General features: G+C 36.4%; 1 protein-coding gene across 5 annotated transcripts in view; it reads left to right on the top strand.

Annotated features, from left to right (window-relative positions):
- Positions 1 to 11,614: 11,614 nt before the first annotated feature.
- Positions 11,615 to 17,251, top strand: part of GALNTL6 (polypeptide N-acetylgalactosaminyltransferase like 6) — a 472,288-nt gene continuing 466,651 nt past the window's right edge. For 2 of the 5 annotated variants that reach the window (XM_087936415.1, XM_087936414.1), the window contains exons 1-2: positions 12,408 to 12,504; positions 13,347 to 13,658. In XM_087936415.1, coding sequence (XP_087792541.1) covers positions 13,521 to 13,658 — 138 coding nt within the window. In that variant the 5' untranslated portion in view covers positions 12,408 to 12,504; positions 13,347 to 13,520. The other 3 variants (XM_026699693.2, XM_087936413.1, XM_087936412.1) reach the window with 3 other exon arrangements.

Genomic DNA, 17,251 nt, shown 5'->3' with positions numbered 1-17,251 from the left:
TTTACTGAGAATAATTAAGAAAACCTGTCTCAAAATACAAACCAACCTTGGAGTTATATTCAATTATTTATTCCTTTTCTTATACTGAACTATAACAGGAAGTTTACATCAAATCTGAGAAATACTTTGATTTGTGTCAAAACATAGATTAAGCTAAATGATATCACACCTTAAGCCTTATACTCTTAAAAAAATTTTTTTGTAAAAAAGTTTTTTATTTTTCATATTTCAAAAGCATCTTTTAGTGAACAGCATGGTTCCAGGTTTTCACATTTCCATAAAAATATGACCTTAGTTACATATTCATCTTTCACATTTGATTTCATATCATATCGTTACATTTCATATTTTCTATAAATTTTCTTCAAAATTCTTATATTCTTCAATTTTATATAAACAGTTCTCATATCTTCATATTCATAATACTTTATACTTTTATCTCACATTTGCAATTTCATCGCATATTTTTATTTCATTATTCCAAAAGTTTCATCTTAATTCTAATAATTCAACAGATTTCCCTCTTAATTACTAATTTGAGTGTACCACCCCTTTATCTTATACGTCATTTAGCGAACTCTTCATATTCTTAAAATTATCATGAGCCAGTATCCTCAATTCTAATTTATTTCAGATGGATCCAAAACTCTTGAATTAGGAATAGAAAATTCTTCCAACTTGGAACATGGAATGACAAATATTGAGTTCTCTTTCATGGTTTCACTACTTCTAAATCATTAATTAGTTTCATTTTCACAGTCATATGGTTCCTTATGTTGGCACAGACCATGAATCTCTTTAGAAATGCCATGTATGAAGATTTCTACACAATCTTGAACTGAGTTCCACAAATGAAGCGCTGAATTTTGAACATGTCAGGAAATTTCATCAGGACTCCCTTCCTGTTGATGTTTATACTTCATGCATGCATAGACTGGGCAGGGATGAAAATCCTCTTCTTGAAAAATCCAGTAATCCAGGTTTAGTTTTTTGTGTCTATAAAAGCCTACATTAATGGCAGTGAATTTGATGGACTCTGACACCTTCCAGCTGACCGCAGAGACAAGAAAAACAAAAAACCAAACCAAACCAGATGTAAGGAATTCATATGAGCAATATAAAGTCCAAATCCAGTGTCATGCCCCTGGTTGAGACTGACTCTGAGGAAGAGGAGGAACAGCCAACAGGGAGTGGGAGTGTGGCTCCATAGGTGGTGGAGGAGGCTGGGGAAGGGCAGAGACCGGCTGAGCAGTCAGAGGAGGATCCAGGCCCATCCCCTATCCATCCTAGGTCATGCAGGGAGGAGAGGATCAGGGAAAAGCGAGGTCTACTTAAGAGGAGATTACCATGATCCCCCTTGTGGCTTGCAGGTGGGAGCTATGTATATAAGTTTGCAACTGCACATTTAGAATTTGCAGGAGTCAATTTAGTGTTCACCTTGAAAGAAGTTTATCTTTGCTGATGTTCTTCCCATGGACTTTTCTGTTATTTTCCTGGAGTTTATGATTAGTTATCTTGGCTTGCTTCGGAACTCTCATCAATGCGGTTTGTTTTGGTTTTCTGTTTGCCTCATTATTTACTTTTGTGACTTTAAACTGTGCCTAATAAAACAGTGAAGATAAGTTGAAGGCCTTACCGGACTTTAATATATGTTTTGGGTTTGGGATTATTTTGAGACTATGGGTCATCACATCCAGCTTCCAAATGTTTTGGGGCTGTAACACCTCCCATTAATCCGTGGAACATCAGTTCACAATTCCTCAACATAAGCTTCCTTGTCTAATCTAAAATTGGAGAATGGGGAACAGAGAGCAGTAACCATGCCTTTCTTTCTAATTACCTTTTTCAGAAACTGTCCAGCTTTATTTTAAGTTTATTATAGGTTTCCGGTTACCAGTATAACATTGCACATGCCTTTCACAATGGCTCATAATGGATGCTTTTTTTTTTTCAAATACATTTTTTCCTAGTATTCAATTTTGCATTCTTCTGTTCTGTGGTTCTTGTTGCATAAACTGTTATCTCACATCCACTCAGAATTTCCACAATTTTCTTTACTTGTATATACAGCACGTACACATACTGTATATGTAAATATAACATTTCTGTTTATAAATATGTATGTTTATGTATTGCGTGTATATCTATCTATATAGAGAAATTTTACATTCATACATACAATATATATACATATACACACACACACACACACACACACAATGTATGTATGCATATGTATATAAATTAATTTATTAAATTTGCCATCGTTTTTTCTCTGAGACAATTTTCTATATAAATATATGGAAAGAAACAGTAGCTTTTTGTGCATATGGGTTATGGGAAATTTTATTGAAAGCAACCACCAACTTTTTATAGCCTGAGCTTTATTATTTTTTTTCTATGAATGAACGAAAAGACATAGTAGAACAGTTGCTTCATTATATATTACTGGTATACAGTATATTAGAGATGTCAAATGAGATACAGAAAAAACCCCTCAAATTTCAATAATGCACTGAAGAAGGTACAATTGATCAGTGTAATCATGCACTGCATAAAAAGAAAATAAATCTACTGGGTAATATTATTATATCATTCGACAGCTGGGGAAAAATGCATTATGATTCCATGGTTTTAGCAAATTTCCTTTAGTTGCAATCAATTGTATGGTAAAAGGGAAATACTGAGGTCTGAATCATCCTTTTCTTATTCTGCAGCAAAACTAAGCTATATCATTTGCATTAAATAAATTACAATAGCAAAAGCAAGAGCTGATTCTTGCAGATTACGAATGTTACATATAACAAAGGAATAACTCCTTTTCCCTACATTGTAAAAAAATTTTCTGGAAGAAGGGAATGACATAGTTACTTTTGATACTCTATTTTCTGCTTTAGTCATCCCAGGAAGCAAGAGAAATATGCCCAGAACCTAATTTTGCTATTCTTATGCCAGAAAAATGAATGTAGAAATATTTTGTCATCCAAAATATAGCATTTCTATCTATTTGGATAGTGTAACCAAACTTTGGAGTTTAAATTTGCAGGTAATTAAAAGTTGCATTTACAGAAACTTTATTTTTTAATTGCATTCCTCCAATATCTATCTATCTATCTATCTATCTATCTATCTATCTATCTATCTATCTATCTATCTATCTATCTATCTATCTATCTATCACCTATGCATTTGCATTCTTCTATTCTGTTGTTCTTTTTGCATAAACTGTTATCTCACATCCACTCAGAATTTCCACAATTTTCTTGTATGTATCATCTATCCATCTAATTTATATGTCTCAAATCTAGGTGGCAAATAATCATAAAAATAGTTAACCAGTTTTTTTAAAAACATTCTATAAAAACTAAATACAAATAACAAAAGAGATATATGTTCTCTAGGTACCAACATAGGCAGGTTATGGGACCCCGACACACTTCAGACTCCAGGCCTCAGGAAAGTAACCAGGTCTTCAAGGTCTTCCAAAAGGCCAATAGGATCAGAGCTATCTTAATATGAGGATGACCGATATTGAAACAACTGAACAGTTTGGTTCTGTTGTAGAATATCATGTATTTTCCAACAACATTCATGCATTAAAAATAACCCTTGTTATTTTGGTATATATTTCAGTTTGGTTTACTTTTCTTCCTTTTTGAAAACTATTCAAATTGCAATCCTATGATGAATTATCAATGGGTTATTTCAGTTATTTCCTTGGCTCATGATCAGAACACTCCAATTTTGAAGGGAAATTAGGCCTTCTTACTTTTTGCTGCTGAATCTTTTTAGTATCAGAAACTTTGGAAGTAAGGAAGAATGAAGGAAAGAATCCATAAAAAGATCAAACCATAAAAAAAGAACTTGACACGATCAACATAATTACAATGTCAAAAACTGGAATGTTATTTTAATAGGACTATAAAAAACAAGAATGCTATGAAACTTACTGACTTATAATGATGACTAAAATAGCTCATGCTGACTAAATCTATAGTTACTGTTTAACAGGGTCAAAAGCTTCTTCCATATTTTCAAGACTTCAACATATGTTTACTTGCTTTTTTGTCTTTGAGAGAAAGCAAAAATATCAGATTAGGTCATAGAAGGGGCTATACTAAATGAAATCTATTTTATCCCATCCACTGTAGATGTAATCCCAGGATAGAATACAGCATGTTTAAAATAAGTAGTATATTTCCAAGATTTTTATCCAACAAAACGAAACTAGTATTTATACATTCTTCTTTCCAGCAGAACAGAACTCCATGAGAGATTGCTTGATACAAATTAGGCTACTGATTCAAAAATTTTAATACTGTTTACCACTGACTGCTTCGTACAGAAACTATTCTTCTCCACCTAAATGTGCCAGAATTTCAACAATGTTTGCATGCAGTAGAAAAATTTTATTAACCAAGGTCTTGATCAACTGTTTCTTCCAATAAATTTATTTCAGATCTCCTCTTGAGCTATATTTGCTAAATTCATTTCAATATGACAGCATTTTTTAAAGTTGCTTTGGCTCCATGGTATAGAAGACTAACTGATATATTTACCTGGAAAATATTGTATGAGTTTTATTTATATTACTTAACAGAAAATAACAAAAATAAAAATTATTTAGTAGCATGTAATATTGTTCAATTTGGGCTATGTATTTATCAGGACAAACATAACTTGAAATCTATGACCATCTCTTACTACCAGCTAAAGAAGATCTAGCACATCAACATAGGGTCATTCTAGTAACAAAATGTATATAAAATGGAAATAGGTATAATTTTGAAATTCGCTCTTCCAAATGTTTTTTCAACTTTCAGAGAGGAAACTCAGCGCTATTTCTGTTAAAGAAAGATCCTATTAACAAACTACATAAATTAAACAGTACTTATGGCTCATAAACTAAGAAGTCTTGATTGGAATATTTTCCATATTCACAGTATTTGCATCTATTAAAACAGTAAATAATGTTGCATCAAATTATCTGCATTCTCAGAATCTTTCAAATCTAATCTGATAACAGATAACCAGAGTTGGAAGGGACCTTATAGATCATCTAGTCCAACCCCCCATCCAAGCATGAGACCCTACATCATTTCTGACAAATGGCAGTCCAATCTCTTCTTGAAAGTCTCAAGTGATGGCACTCCCACAACTTCCCAGGGCAAGCTTTTCCATTGGTTGATTGTTCTGTCAGAAAGTTTCTCTTTAATTCCAGGTTAAATCTCTCCTTGTTCAGTTTCCGTCCATTATTCCTTGTCTGGCCTACAGGCGCTTTAGAAAATAGCTTGATCCCTTCCTCCCTGTGGCAGCCCCTCAAATATTGGAAGACCGCTATCATGTCTCCCCTGGTCCTTCTCTTTACTAGACTATCCAAGCCCAGTTCCTGCAACCGTTTGTTGTATGTTTTAGCCTCCAGTCCCCTAATCATCCTGGTTGCTCTTCTCTGTACTTTTTCTAGAGTCTCAACATCTTTTTTATAATGTGGTGAACAAAACTGGATGCAGTACTCTAGGTGTGGTCTTACTAAGGCTTTATAGAGTGGTATAATACAACTTAGGATTGCATTAGCTTTTTTGGCTGCTGCTTCACACTGCTGGCTCATATTTAGCTGGTTGTCCACTAAGACTCCAAGATCCCTCTCATAGTTACTGCTATTGAGCCTGGTTTCATCCAGTCTATATGTGTACTTTTGGCTTTTCTTTTTTTTTTTTTTGAACAAATTTTATTGATTTTCCAAAACAATACACAGACAAACAAAACATAAAATATAATGACATAGGAATTTTTTTTCTTTAAAAAGCCAATACAACAACTTATTTAAAGACAGAATTATTCCAAGTTATCACATTTCCAAAGAAGCACAATTTGATATATATATTTACCTTATCTGTTCATCTTCATATCTTATCCCAAACTTCTCTTTATTACTTCTTTTCCTTCTATTTATTCAAATTATATCTCTTTAACTTTAGATTGTATACATTTTTTATATCCATCTGTCTTATACATTTTCATTATTCTCTTCCAATAAAAAACAAAAACAAACAAGACATAAAACATAAAAAACATAAACATCTTTTCTGAAAGTTGCTTGATCCCGGGTTAAAACTCATCATACAGACACCTCTTCAAAAATCATGTTCCTTTTATATATCATTCCATATCTTATTACCGTTTTCCATTTTCTATATAGCTTCTTCCTTTTTTTTAACTCTCTTAATTTTATTCTACTCATCTCAGTTCAAGTCATAATACTTAACATTCTTTGTCTGTTCTCAACTATCCATTCATTTTTTCTCTTTAAACAAAACCTCTCCTGTACACTAATTAGAGTATGACGCCTTTAACTCTTTCCCCATACCTGATAATACTTAATATCACACATAACTTGTATTGGGATTCTGTTTAGCACATCCTAAAGTCACACAATATATTATATAAAGAGAAAAAGAAAAATTTTAATCGTACCTATTAATACTTATTTATATATTTATATCTTAAACATTTTATTCTATAAATGCCAATAATAACACAATCTTATGTACCTTACAGAATCCCTTTTTCAATTAAATTTACCCATTGTCTATAAATAAATTTTGTTTCTTCAAATCTTGCTTCCCATCATTGAGACTTCTCACCCCTTCCTTTCTCCCTTGCTTCTTTTTTTCCTTACCCTGTTCACCCCTTTGTCTTTCCACCTGCCTTTTCTTCTTGTGCTTTCCCACTTCCTGTTGTTTCCTAATCTTATATCCACCCTTCAACTCATTTTTATCTTTTTTGGTTGTTTTTTTAAGTTTTAAAATCCCTTTTTCCTTTTCCTCTTCCTCCTTCTTCTCCCCCAATAGGGTCACATGTTCATCAAAAATGGTTCCTTCTTTGTCCCAATTATCCTGCTGCGCAATCAATTCTCCATAGGAATGCACCGCCATTTCTAGAGATTGAAAAAGAATGTTCAAGGTATCTTTCCAGTCTTGTTCTTCCTTTTTATATTTTAGATATTCAGTTTTAAATTCATCCAAAAGTGGTGCCATTATGAAGAGGAAATTTTTTTCCCAAAACAACCACCCGAGTGTTTTTAAACAAAGAAAAAAAAAGTTTCCCAAAAGATGCAAAGTCACCAAACAATCCAGATAAACTATTTCATTTAGCACTTTTTCCCTTCTTCCATTTCTTTTTCTGGGGTTGCTATTAAATCACAAAATTCCAATTATAATATGTCTTTTGAAGTCTTATTAATGTTCAAATGGCTCTTTAACATTCTAGGCAGTCTGCTCCTTATTTTCAATTTCAATTTTTTTTCCTCTCCCTTTCCACTCACAGCAGAAGAAAAAATTTTCTTTAAATATTTAGAAATCCATATCCCTTTGGCATTAGCACAGTCTTTAACATTTAGCATACCTTCAATGCGGGTTTCCGATTTCTCTCAAAGCTGTTCCGTTTGGAAGGAGAGTGAAAAGAAAAAAAAGTTTTCCCTTTGATATCCATTCGCTGCTTACTCAGTCTGGGAACAATGTGTCTTTAGTAGGTGTTAAATACCAGGATACTTTCACTGTTCCTTTGTCCCAGTCAGCAAAATCAGTTTTATTTCTTCACAAACCCCTCCAGCACATTTCTTTCCCCGGCTGGGCTCTTCTAAATGGCGGCCATAAAAGATCGCCGTTCAGTTGCCGTCGGGAGAGGGAGATTTAGCCAGCTAGGGAAGAGAGATGCAATGTCTCTCGTCCCTGCCAGAACCCCCCAGTCTTCACCACCTTCTTCAAAGGTGGCTTAGCCCCGAAGCCAAATGGCTTGAGGCACTCAGGCAGTGAACACAGGCAGAAACCGTGCAGAGCCACGGAAACCTGCCTGCACTGAAGAACCACAAGCCGGAAGTGTCTACTTTTGGCTTTTCTTGCCTAAGTGTAGGACTTTACTTTTCTCTACATTGAATTTCATTTTGTTAGATATGGCCCAGTGACCCATTAAGGACTACTCATTGAGTACAGTTGGCCAGCCAGTTTTGAGTCCATCTAGTGGTGGTGCTATCTATTCCACTTTTTTCTAGCTTACTAAGAAATAGGTTGTGGTCTACTTTGTCAAATGCTTTGCTGAAATCTAAATATATTATGTCCACAGTATCTTGCTGGTCTACTAATTTAGTCACTGTGTTGAAGAATGAAATAAGATTTGTTTGGCATGATCTGTTCTTAACAAACCCGTGCTGACTGCTAGTTATTACTTTACTTGTTTCTAGATGTTGGCAGATCTGTTTTTTTATTCTTTCCCAATATCTTCCTTAGTATTGATGTTGGGCTGATTGGTCTATAGTTTCCTAAGTTTTTTCCCCTTTTTTGAAGATGGAAACCACATCAGCTCTTTTCCAGTCCTCTGGTAGTTCCCTGGTGCTCCAGGATTTTTGAAAGATATGGTGCAGTCGTTCTGAGATGACCTCTGCCAGCTTTTTTAAATCTCTGGGATGTAATCCATCAGGCCCCGGTGATTTGTTTTCATCAAGATCAGACAGGTGTTCTCTTACTATTTTTTTGCTTATTTTAACTTTTATTTCTGGTCTGTCTTTTACAGTTATGTTTTTAGTGGGTTGAGCTATAATTTCTTTTTGCATGAAGACGGATGCAAAGAATGAGTTAAGCAGTTCTGCTTTCTCTCTATTGCCTGTTACTTCCTTGCTGTCTTCTCTCTTTAGTGGACTGTTTCCTTGATTTTTTTTCTTGTTATTTATATGTTGGAAGAAACTTTTTTTTTATTATCTTTGACTTTTGTTGCAAGTCTTTGTTCTGAGCCTTTGCTATCCTGACTTCATCTTTGCAGATTCCGGCTATCTGCTCATATTCTGCCTTGGTTGTATGTCCTTCTTTCCATTTTTTGTACTTGTCCTTTTTTGCCAGAGAGATCTTAGTGTAGCCATGCTGGTTTCTTCTTGGATTTCTTGTTTTTCTTTCTCAGTGGTATTGTGCTGGTCTGGGCTTCTATCATCATACTTTTAGAGTACTGAGAAAGACAGCTGTAAAACAAGTATTACACTGAACTAAGCCGATCATTTTGAAATAAAATAAAATCACAATCTCAAGCGCACTTATCCTAAATGTATTATTGGTATTCTTGGTTTATAGTTATACAATTTGCATGCTATCTTTCTCTTTTTTACTAATCCTCTGCTTCCTTCACAAGCAGCCAGCAGCTCCTCCCACCACCTTTGGGAATTCGAAATGCAATGGAAGCAATTCAAACTGCCTCTCTCCTTTTTACTCACCCTCTGGTTCCTTCACAAGCAGCCAGCAGCTTCTCCCACAACCCCTGGGAATTTGAAATGTAATCTTTATTGTAGTTACTAAAATCTATCTGTTGCTGCATTTTTAACTCATAGGACACTATGCATGATAAGGTTTGTCTTTCTTGGGATCATGCGGGACCACAAAACTTTCAATAATTACACAAGAACTAAAAATGCAATTTTTGCTAGCTTGATCATCACCATTAAAAGGTAAAAATAATATTTTATTCATGTCAATTTTCAATTATTATATCAGAATTTCCATATACACTCTTGGGAATATGGAAGTAATTAATAACTGCCTCCTTCTCAGAAGTTCTTAGAAGTTCCAACCTATTCCAGAACTCTTTTATTTCTTGATAGGCTCCCAACCAAATACTAACAGGTGTGAGCTTTCTGTGGTAACCAAGGTGAGCTAGGCAGTGCTACCTGATGTCATCACACCTGGAAAATTTACTAGTACTAAGAAATAAAAAAACACATGCAGGTTTTTAGTGAGAATAACATAACAGAAACGTAATATCATTCCTGATATAACCATGAACATTTAGGACTAGGCATGACATGATAGCAGCTGCCACAAAGAAGAGGGGACTGCTACAAAGAAGAGTGTGGTCAACCGATTCTTTCAAACACCTGGAGACAGGACAAGAAGCAATGGATAGAAATTAATCAAAGAGAGAGCCAATCAAGAAATAAGGAGAAATTTCCTGACCGAACAATTAACCAGTAAAGTAGCTTTGCTTCAAGAAGTTGTGGGTGCTCCATCATTGGAGTTTTTCAAGAAGAGATTGGATAGTTATTTGTCTGAACTAGTATAGGACAGGGCTGTCATGCTCCTGGCTTGCTGGCTGGATGCATCACGCACTGGCCACTCCTGGTTTAGCAAAGGGGGGGGAGTCCCGATACATCACGTGATTCCGCCGTGATGTTTGACATCCCTAGCATCCTAACTGAGCAGGGGGTTGGTCTGGAAGACCCTTCCAACCAGTGGTGGGTTTCAAAGTGGTTTACCACTTATTTGGTGGGCGTGACTTGGTGGGCATGCTTTGCGCACATGCACACACCGCGCATGCACAGAGGCTTTCCTACTCACCTACTGCACTCCTGCACGCTCCCTGTGTCTTCAACAACTGACGCGCGGCAACCTGCTCTGCCGCACAAAGCAGCTGCACTTCAAAAGCAGGAAATAAAGGTCAGTATTGGAACCCAGGCAGGTGGGTGGGCGCAACAGCAGCTCATCTGAGAGAACCAGTTTGTTCTCTGCTGATCTTCGGAGCTACTGGCTCACCAGAACCAGGCCAAACAGTAACATCCCATCTCTGCTTCCAACTCTGTAATTTTATTATCTTCAGATCCCACATCTCAATATTAACCTTGACTATTATGCCATAACTCATGTCATGTTCATTTAATTTCTAAAACAGTTGGTATAATTTCTTCCACATCTTCCAGTCTGGGATTGCTGTGTTCTGTTCTACTGTGATAACACGCAATAGCCTACAACGAAAACTCCATGATGTTACAGCATTATAGAGATGATTATGACATACAATATAGCAATGCCATTTTAACTGGATATTCATATTCATACCAGTGATGTCTTCCTTACTAGATAATATTGGATATTGTCATGTCACACATAGTTGTTTCTGGTGTTAGTCACAGAAAAGTGTGGAGGACCACACAGGGCTGAATTTACTTTGATTCTTTAAATATTTATATTTCTGAAAATTATAATGCAAACTACAGATTCAGCAATGATTAGAACAAATGTGCTAGGAAGATCAGCAGAGTTTTCCTTTCACTGCTTGGGTGCAAGAGTGAAAGTGATTTCAAAACCTACTGTACAGTTTATCAGCCCCAATGATTGGTTTCATTTGGTCTGTTTTTTTGCTCTACAAAGGTCTTGTGCCAAACACTATTGAAGCTGGAACTGTTATGGACATTCGTAAGCCCTACAAGCAGCAACTAATGATTTTTTTTTTTTTTAAAAAAACGCATTTCTCGGAAAGAGCTGCAAACTGCCATCTGGTGTCTGAGGTGGCACAATCCACCCACATTACTGCTAAATAGTACTTTGCAAGGTAGAACTAGCGCCTGCCTTAACCGCATGTGTAAGACACTTCGCTTTTAGCTGTTTTGTCATTCTTTTTCACCGACAAACTTTCCTGTTATTCTGACGCTAAGCAGCGCTAGGAGGCTGCCCCGCCGCCTCCTTTTAATGCCTTTCCCCCCCCATCGTGAATTTCTGCTTCTCAGCTCCCACTGGCAATATGGAGACAGGACGCCCGACAACCTGACTCACTGAGGCCCCGCAAGCGCCTCTCAACACCTGGCTCTTGGGAGTCCTTAGGCACCTGCAGGCACTCAATGGCTGCGGGAACAGCTTAGGGCGTTGCCGCCGCTTGCAAATTCCGTGCTGGATTTCCACCGGGGTTACTGGGACTGTGAGCGGGCCCCGAAAGACAAGCGACCGAGTAGCCGAGCTACTCTCTTTTCCTTCGCTTTTTCCAAAGCTCCCCCCGCCTACTTCTAGAAACGGTTTGTCGAAGACGCCAGCTTGCTGCTGCTGCTGCGTGGCTGTTGATCAACTGATCATGAAGGAATCGGGAGAGGAAGGAAAACCTAGGAGCGAATCGCTTCTTCCCGATCGCTCCTGCTCTGGAATCTGGAGCTCCGGACTAGGGGATCAGGTGAGGCGGCTAGGGACGCAGATTCTCCAGAAAAATCGCTGCGCGACGGGAACAAGGGGACTGGGACGCGGCGACCCTCCCATCTTCAACCTTCCTCTCCCGGCCCGATTTCTAATTAGCCGTCCCTTGTGCACGTGTGTTAGCCAATCGCCAGTTTTCAAAAGGCGGCATTCCCCACGGCGACTTCTAATAACATCTTCGAGACTCACCCAGCCCTCTTTGAAGCGATGTAGAGCTACAACGTGGCTGATTTATCTCTGCAAGGAGAGCCGGGTGACTCTAGGAGACGACCCCACTGCACTAAACGAGGCCGGCAGTAAGCAGATCAAGGGAGGGAAAGGAGCGGCGGGCGGGAGGATGGCCGCGTGCGGGGGAGAGGAGGGGAGAGGATCGCACGTGACGATGCTTACGCGAGCGTGTTTTACCTGCCCACTTTTTAATATCTTTGCTTCTGTTGGAAGTGGGGAAGGGATCTTGAGGCTGGTGTGTGGTGAACCTCGCGCCTCTCGGATTGTTTGTTTCTGAAGAATGGTAATGTGGTGGCTATAGACGTAGTGTGAATTTTATGTTGTTATTTGAATGCTCTTGTCTCCCTCCCTCCCCCACACCTGAAGCGGCAGCTGTCTGTAAAAGTAGACTTGCCAAGCCATAAACGAGTAGACTACTAAATGTCAGAACAAGACTGACTGATGCGCGCTCTCTCTCTCTCTCTCTCTCTCTCTGTGTGTGTGTGTGTGAAAATTACATGTCTTGCCAAATTTAGCCCTTCAGAGCTTTTTCCTCTTGCTAAAGAGATTGTCGATGTGCTGGGGAAGCAGTAGGATGAACCAGAGGGATAAAGCTGTATGTATGCATGGGAGTGAGAGAGTTTGAAGACCTTTTTCAAATCGGTGGCTACAAGGTCCCGGTAAGGCTGTACCACGAGACCTGAGATCTATTTCCATAAAGGGAAGAAGCTTGGACTCTCTGGTTCAAGTGCCCCTTCTCACTTTTGGGTGAAGGAAGGAGCAGGATATCATTGATCTGACATAGGAAACGTTGCCAGGTACTCCTTGTTTATTCCCACAACCCCCAAATTCTGCTGTTCTCTGACAAATTAGTCTCATTGCCCTCAACTCTTTCCCCAATTGCCCTTTGAAACTTCTGGTCACCAACCAGCAGCAGACTGGGTTGTTGTACTCCCTAGCAATCATTTGGCTGGTGTGTTCAGCCTATCCTTTTCCTCTGATGGTTTGTGTGAATGGGGAAGGGAAATGGAACGGATCCATGGATTTTTGGATCTTCCTTGAATGATGGAGTGGGCTGAAGCTAGGTGATGGTTCCAGAGATTAGCCGATAATTCTGTTGTTGTTTTTTTTGGCTTGGATCCGTAGGTTACCAGTTGCTGCCCCCATGAAATGGAGATTGAATTAACAGTGGAATTGAAGTTTCAGTTCAGGATTTTGAGGTGAATTTGTGTGAGGAAGAAGGTGAAGAAAACACTTAATTACAAAGGAGAAGAGAATATCCATTTGTCTTGCTTATTCTTCATTCCCTATTTTTTTGCCATGAAGAGAAAACAGAAAAGATTTCTGCAAATGACACTGCTATTCCTGGTGACTCTAATATTCTTGCCAAATATTGGACTCTGGTCTCTGTATAGAGAAAAACATTTTATGAAATCCACAGTTCTGGGAGAGCAGCAGGTAAGTGAAACAAATGTGATCAAAAGTGGCCGGCAGCAAAGCAAATGGTTTGTGTGTTAAGTAGGGAATGAAAGCATGTGTTTAGCTGCTATTAAAAAGCTGGGATGGCTCTTAGCAATGATGCATCCTTTAAATTTGAATTTTTTGTTGTGGGAATACTGAATCCACTCTAGGGAGCCTGCGAAGCAGAGGATTTTAAATTAGCTTCACTATTGATTAAAACAAACTAGAAGAATAATGATGGGATGAGATAGAAAACAAGATTGTAGAACTCCTGCCTAAGTATAATATCTGAATCATGAGCATCAGACCTATTAATTCTGTTTCTCATAAGCCATAACATATTGTTTCAGGTGGAACTCAAAGTTTATAAAGTGAATGTATGTATACTTGACTGTATTTTTCACCTAGAAATCTGCTGAAGCATGTAGAATGCAGCTTAAAGCTGATACTACAATATAAATATAATTATATAATGTAATTATACATTGATCAATCATCATAGGTTTTTTTGAAGTGGTCTTATGATCCTTACTAGTTTTGTTATTGAATAAAACATATTAGGATTATTTTCTGTCTTCTTGAATTGTTCCAAAGAAATAATTCAACCTGCAAGTTGATTGTCCATTTCATTGCAAAAATCCCCTGCCTGGAAAACTTCAGTTGGATTTGATTTTAAATGCACTACAGCCTAATCTTTTTATTCAGAATATTTCTTTGTTTTTTCCTGCTAGAAATGGATTTTGTCTCTTTGATAATCAATTGCTTTATTAACACTTCCAGTTATAAGGTCTTTTGTCACACACTATTGTTGCTGTGATGTTACACTACACAGAAAAATATGTTTGTAGGCGTGCATATAGAAACACACACACATTGTTTATGGGCCATTCTATCTTCTTGATGTTATAATGTTCTTCAAGTACATCTAGTTTATGATTCTCTTTGTTATCTGAGATTAATTGTTGCCATATTTTTCAGTTTATGAAGCATACCTTTGACATTTAAACCAAAATGAGATTTGCATTAAAGTAAGTGCCTTTGATAGAGTTCTTTTATGCAAGTTTAAATTATTTCTAATAAGTAAAAAGGTGTAATTATAACACCAGAACAATCTTAACTGCAGAATGTTCTCTTTAGATTTTAAACAACTTTAAGCACAGAAATAATAAAATATTATTTTTTATATCAAAACAAGACACTATCACCATATAAATCATTATATTGTTTAATTTCAAGGGCTATCACTAAAATATAGTATTTTTCCACATATTACATGGTCATAGATTATTTTGGTCCATAAGAGTTACATTTCTGCATATCAGTGTGGTTGATAGCATGCTGCCAACATTGACTAAATATATATATCTACTGGTAATTAGTTCAATTTTAAAGTGCTCTGAGACTTGGTACTATGTAAAAAGATTTACTTTTATAAGCAATCAGTTTTTATGAGGTGTGTTTTAAGATTACATTCAAGACTTAAAAGTATTTTACAGCAAATATATTTATAGGATGTTTACTTGAAAATAACTCTTGCTGAGTAGTGCTAATTGCCTAGTAACTATGATAAAATGTGTGTGTGGTTCATTGCATGAGAATATAAAGAATATAAATATAGTAATATAGTAATACAGTAAATAACATTTAAACTAATTTTTAAGTCATGATCTTTCTATTTGTTGTCCTTCAGGTGTGCTGGCTTATACTCCAGTCTCCATTGCTGGATAGGATTTAGGAATATTAGTTTAAGAGAATCTAAGAGTATGAACTACAATTCTGAATGGCTTCTAAATATCATATATTTTTAATTTCTAATCAACTGTCAGCCCAATCCTATGCAGTACGTTCTGCTGCAGCTTATACTAAATATGTATAGAATTGCATTGGAAAGTATAACACTAACCAGAATAAATATTTTTACCAGAACTCTAACCAAGTCTAATCATAAGAGATTAGGGATAAGGGGCCAATAAACACAGCATTTTTTTAAAAAAAGGGTCATGAAGGAAAATGAGGGAGTTTGTATTGGGGACGGGCTAGATGCCATCATTTCAGTTGACTGGACTTGTCGCCTGGCCCAGTATAGAATTTCCTGCCTGAGCAGGGGGTGGACTAGAAGACCTTTCCAACTCTGTTAGTCTGTCCAGTTAATGTCTTGAAGTTTCTATGAATAAATTGAAGCAATATATGCTGAGAAATTGCAGCAATATATATGGAGAAATCAGGGCTAATGAGAAATCAGGGCTAATGAGATTCCAAGAACATGTATTATCTAAATAACCTCATGGTTTATTGATTTGATATTACAGCAAGAGAAAAATAGTAAAATAAGAATGTAAAATGGCACAAAGTATGTGTTCAGAAAATTCTGCTTCAGTTGTGCAGATAGATATTTATGGTAGCAAGCGGGAATCAAATAAGATACAGCAATGCTCATTTTTATCTGTAAAGTATGTATTTTCCATGACAAATTACTAGTTTCATGTGACCTACTTTGTAGGAGTGCAAGTAATGGAATTTGGATTCTAAGACTCTAGATGTTTACATAACATAATTTATGTTTTAATTTCAGGAAAAATGTATATCAGATTACGGTGCCAACATTTCCTGAGCTGTTATCATTTTAGTTGAGTGGGATGATATCTGATTTAAGCATTAAAATGCACTTAAATAGGTTTAATTTGCATCTTAGCTCTATAAAGTTTTTTTTCCTACATTGCAGAATAGAGCTTTGTAATTTTAGTTAAGAGCATGCTATAAGATACTGAATCAAGCACATTGTGGGTTTTTACTGAAATATGTAATCCTACAACCATTTACCTGTTTACTTAATCAGATTTCAATCAGAAGTAAGTCTGATTAAAATCAGTATATTTCAATATACTGATTTGAGAAAATGTGTACATGATTGCAGTATAAAACAGCATGTGAAAGGATTGGTAATATGTTAGCTGTTGGCTAAATTATATATGATTTATAATTAACAAAATTGGAATCAGATAGATTTAGTGGGCATATCAACATTGACACAACTGCTCTAGAGATAAAACCTGATATATACTGTATTATAACTAACATTAATATTTAGATATTCTAACTTCTGTAGATTTCTGACATGCTGACTAAAATTTTAAGAATATTTTTCATTTTGGTATGCCTTGTAACTTTTACACAGAACAAAATATACACATGAATGCTGCAAAACTCTACTTGGTTACTTAAAAATAAAACACATTGAACACTGTAGATCTTCTAAACAGGCGTATGCAACAAAGAAGATTTAGGCTGAAGTGTGAACAGATAACTTCTGCAGTGCTCTCTTTTGAATAGATCTATAATTGTGTACTGTCAATATTTTTATTTATCTATTACATATTGGAATTATTTGCTGGATGAAATGCATGTGTGAACTGATACCAGACTATGTTAGCCTGATAATGTTAAAATCACAGAGAGATTGATTCTTAAATTAATCAGAAACAGCAAAGTGGCTGCGAGAGAGTGGAGGGGTGAATCAGACAATTAACATGTGGAAGCGTTATTCAAGGAAGGTAATGGGATTGGCTGGTAGTTGAACAAATTCTTTTTAT

Source organism: Pseudonaja textilis, chromosome 6, assembly GCF_049901715.1.
Source record: "Pseudonaja textilis isolate UNSWEBS1 chromosome 6, rPseTex1.2, whole genome shotgun sequence".
NCBI classification, from domain to species: Eukaryota; Metazoa; Chordata; class Lepidosauria; order Squamata; family Elapidae; genus Pseudonaja; species Pseudonaja textilis.
The sequence above is the reverse complement of the archived record's forward strand: the minus strand, read 5'-3'. Positions and strand labels throughout refer to the sequence as shown.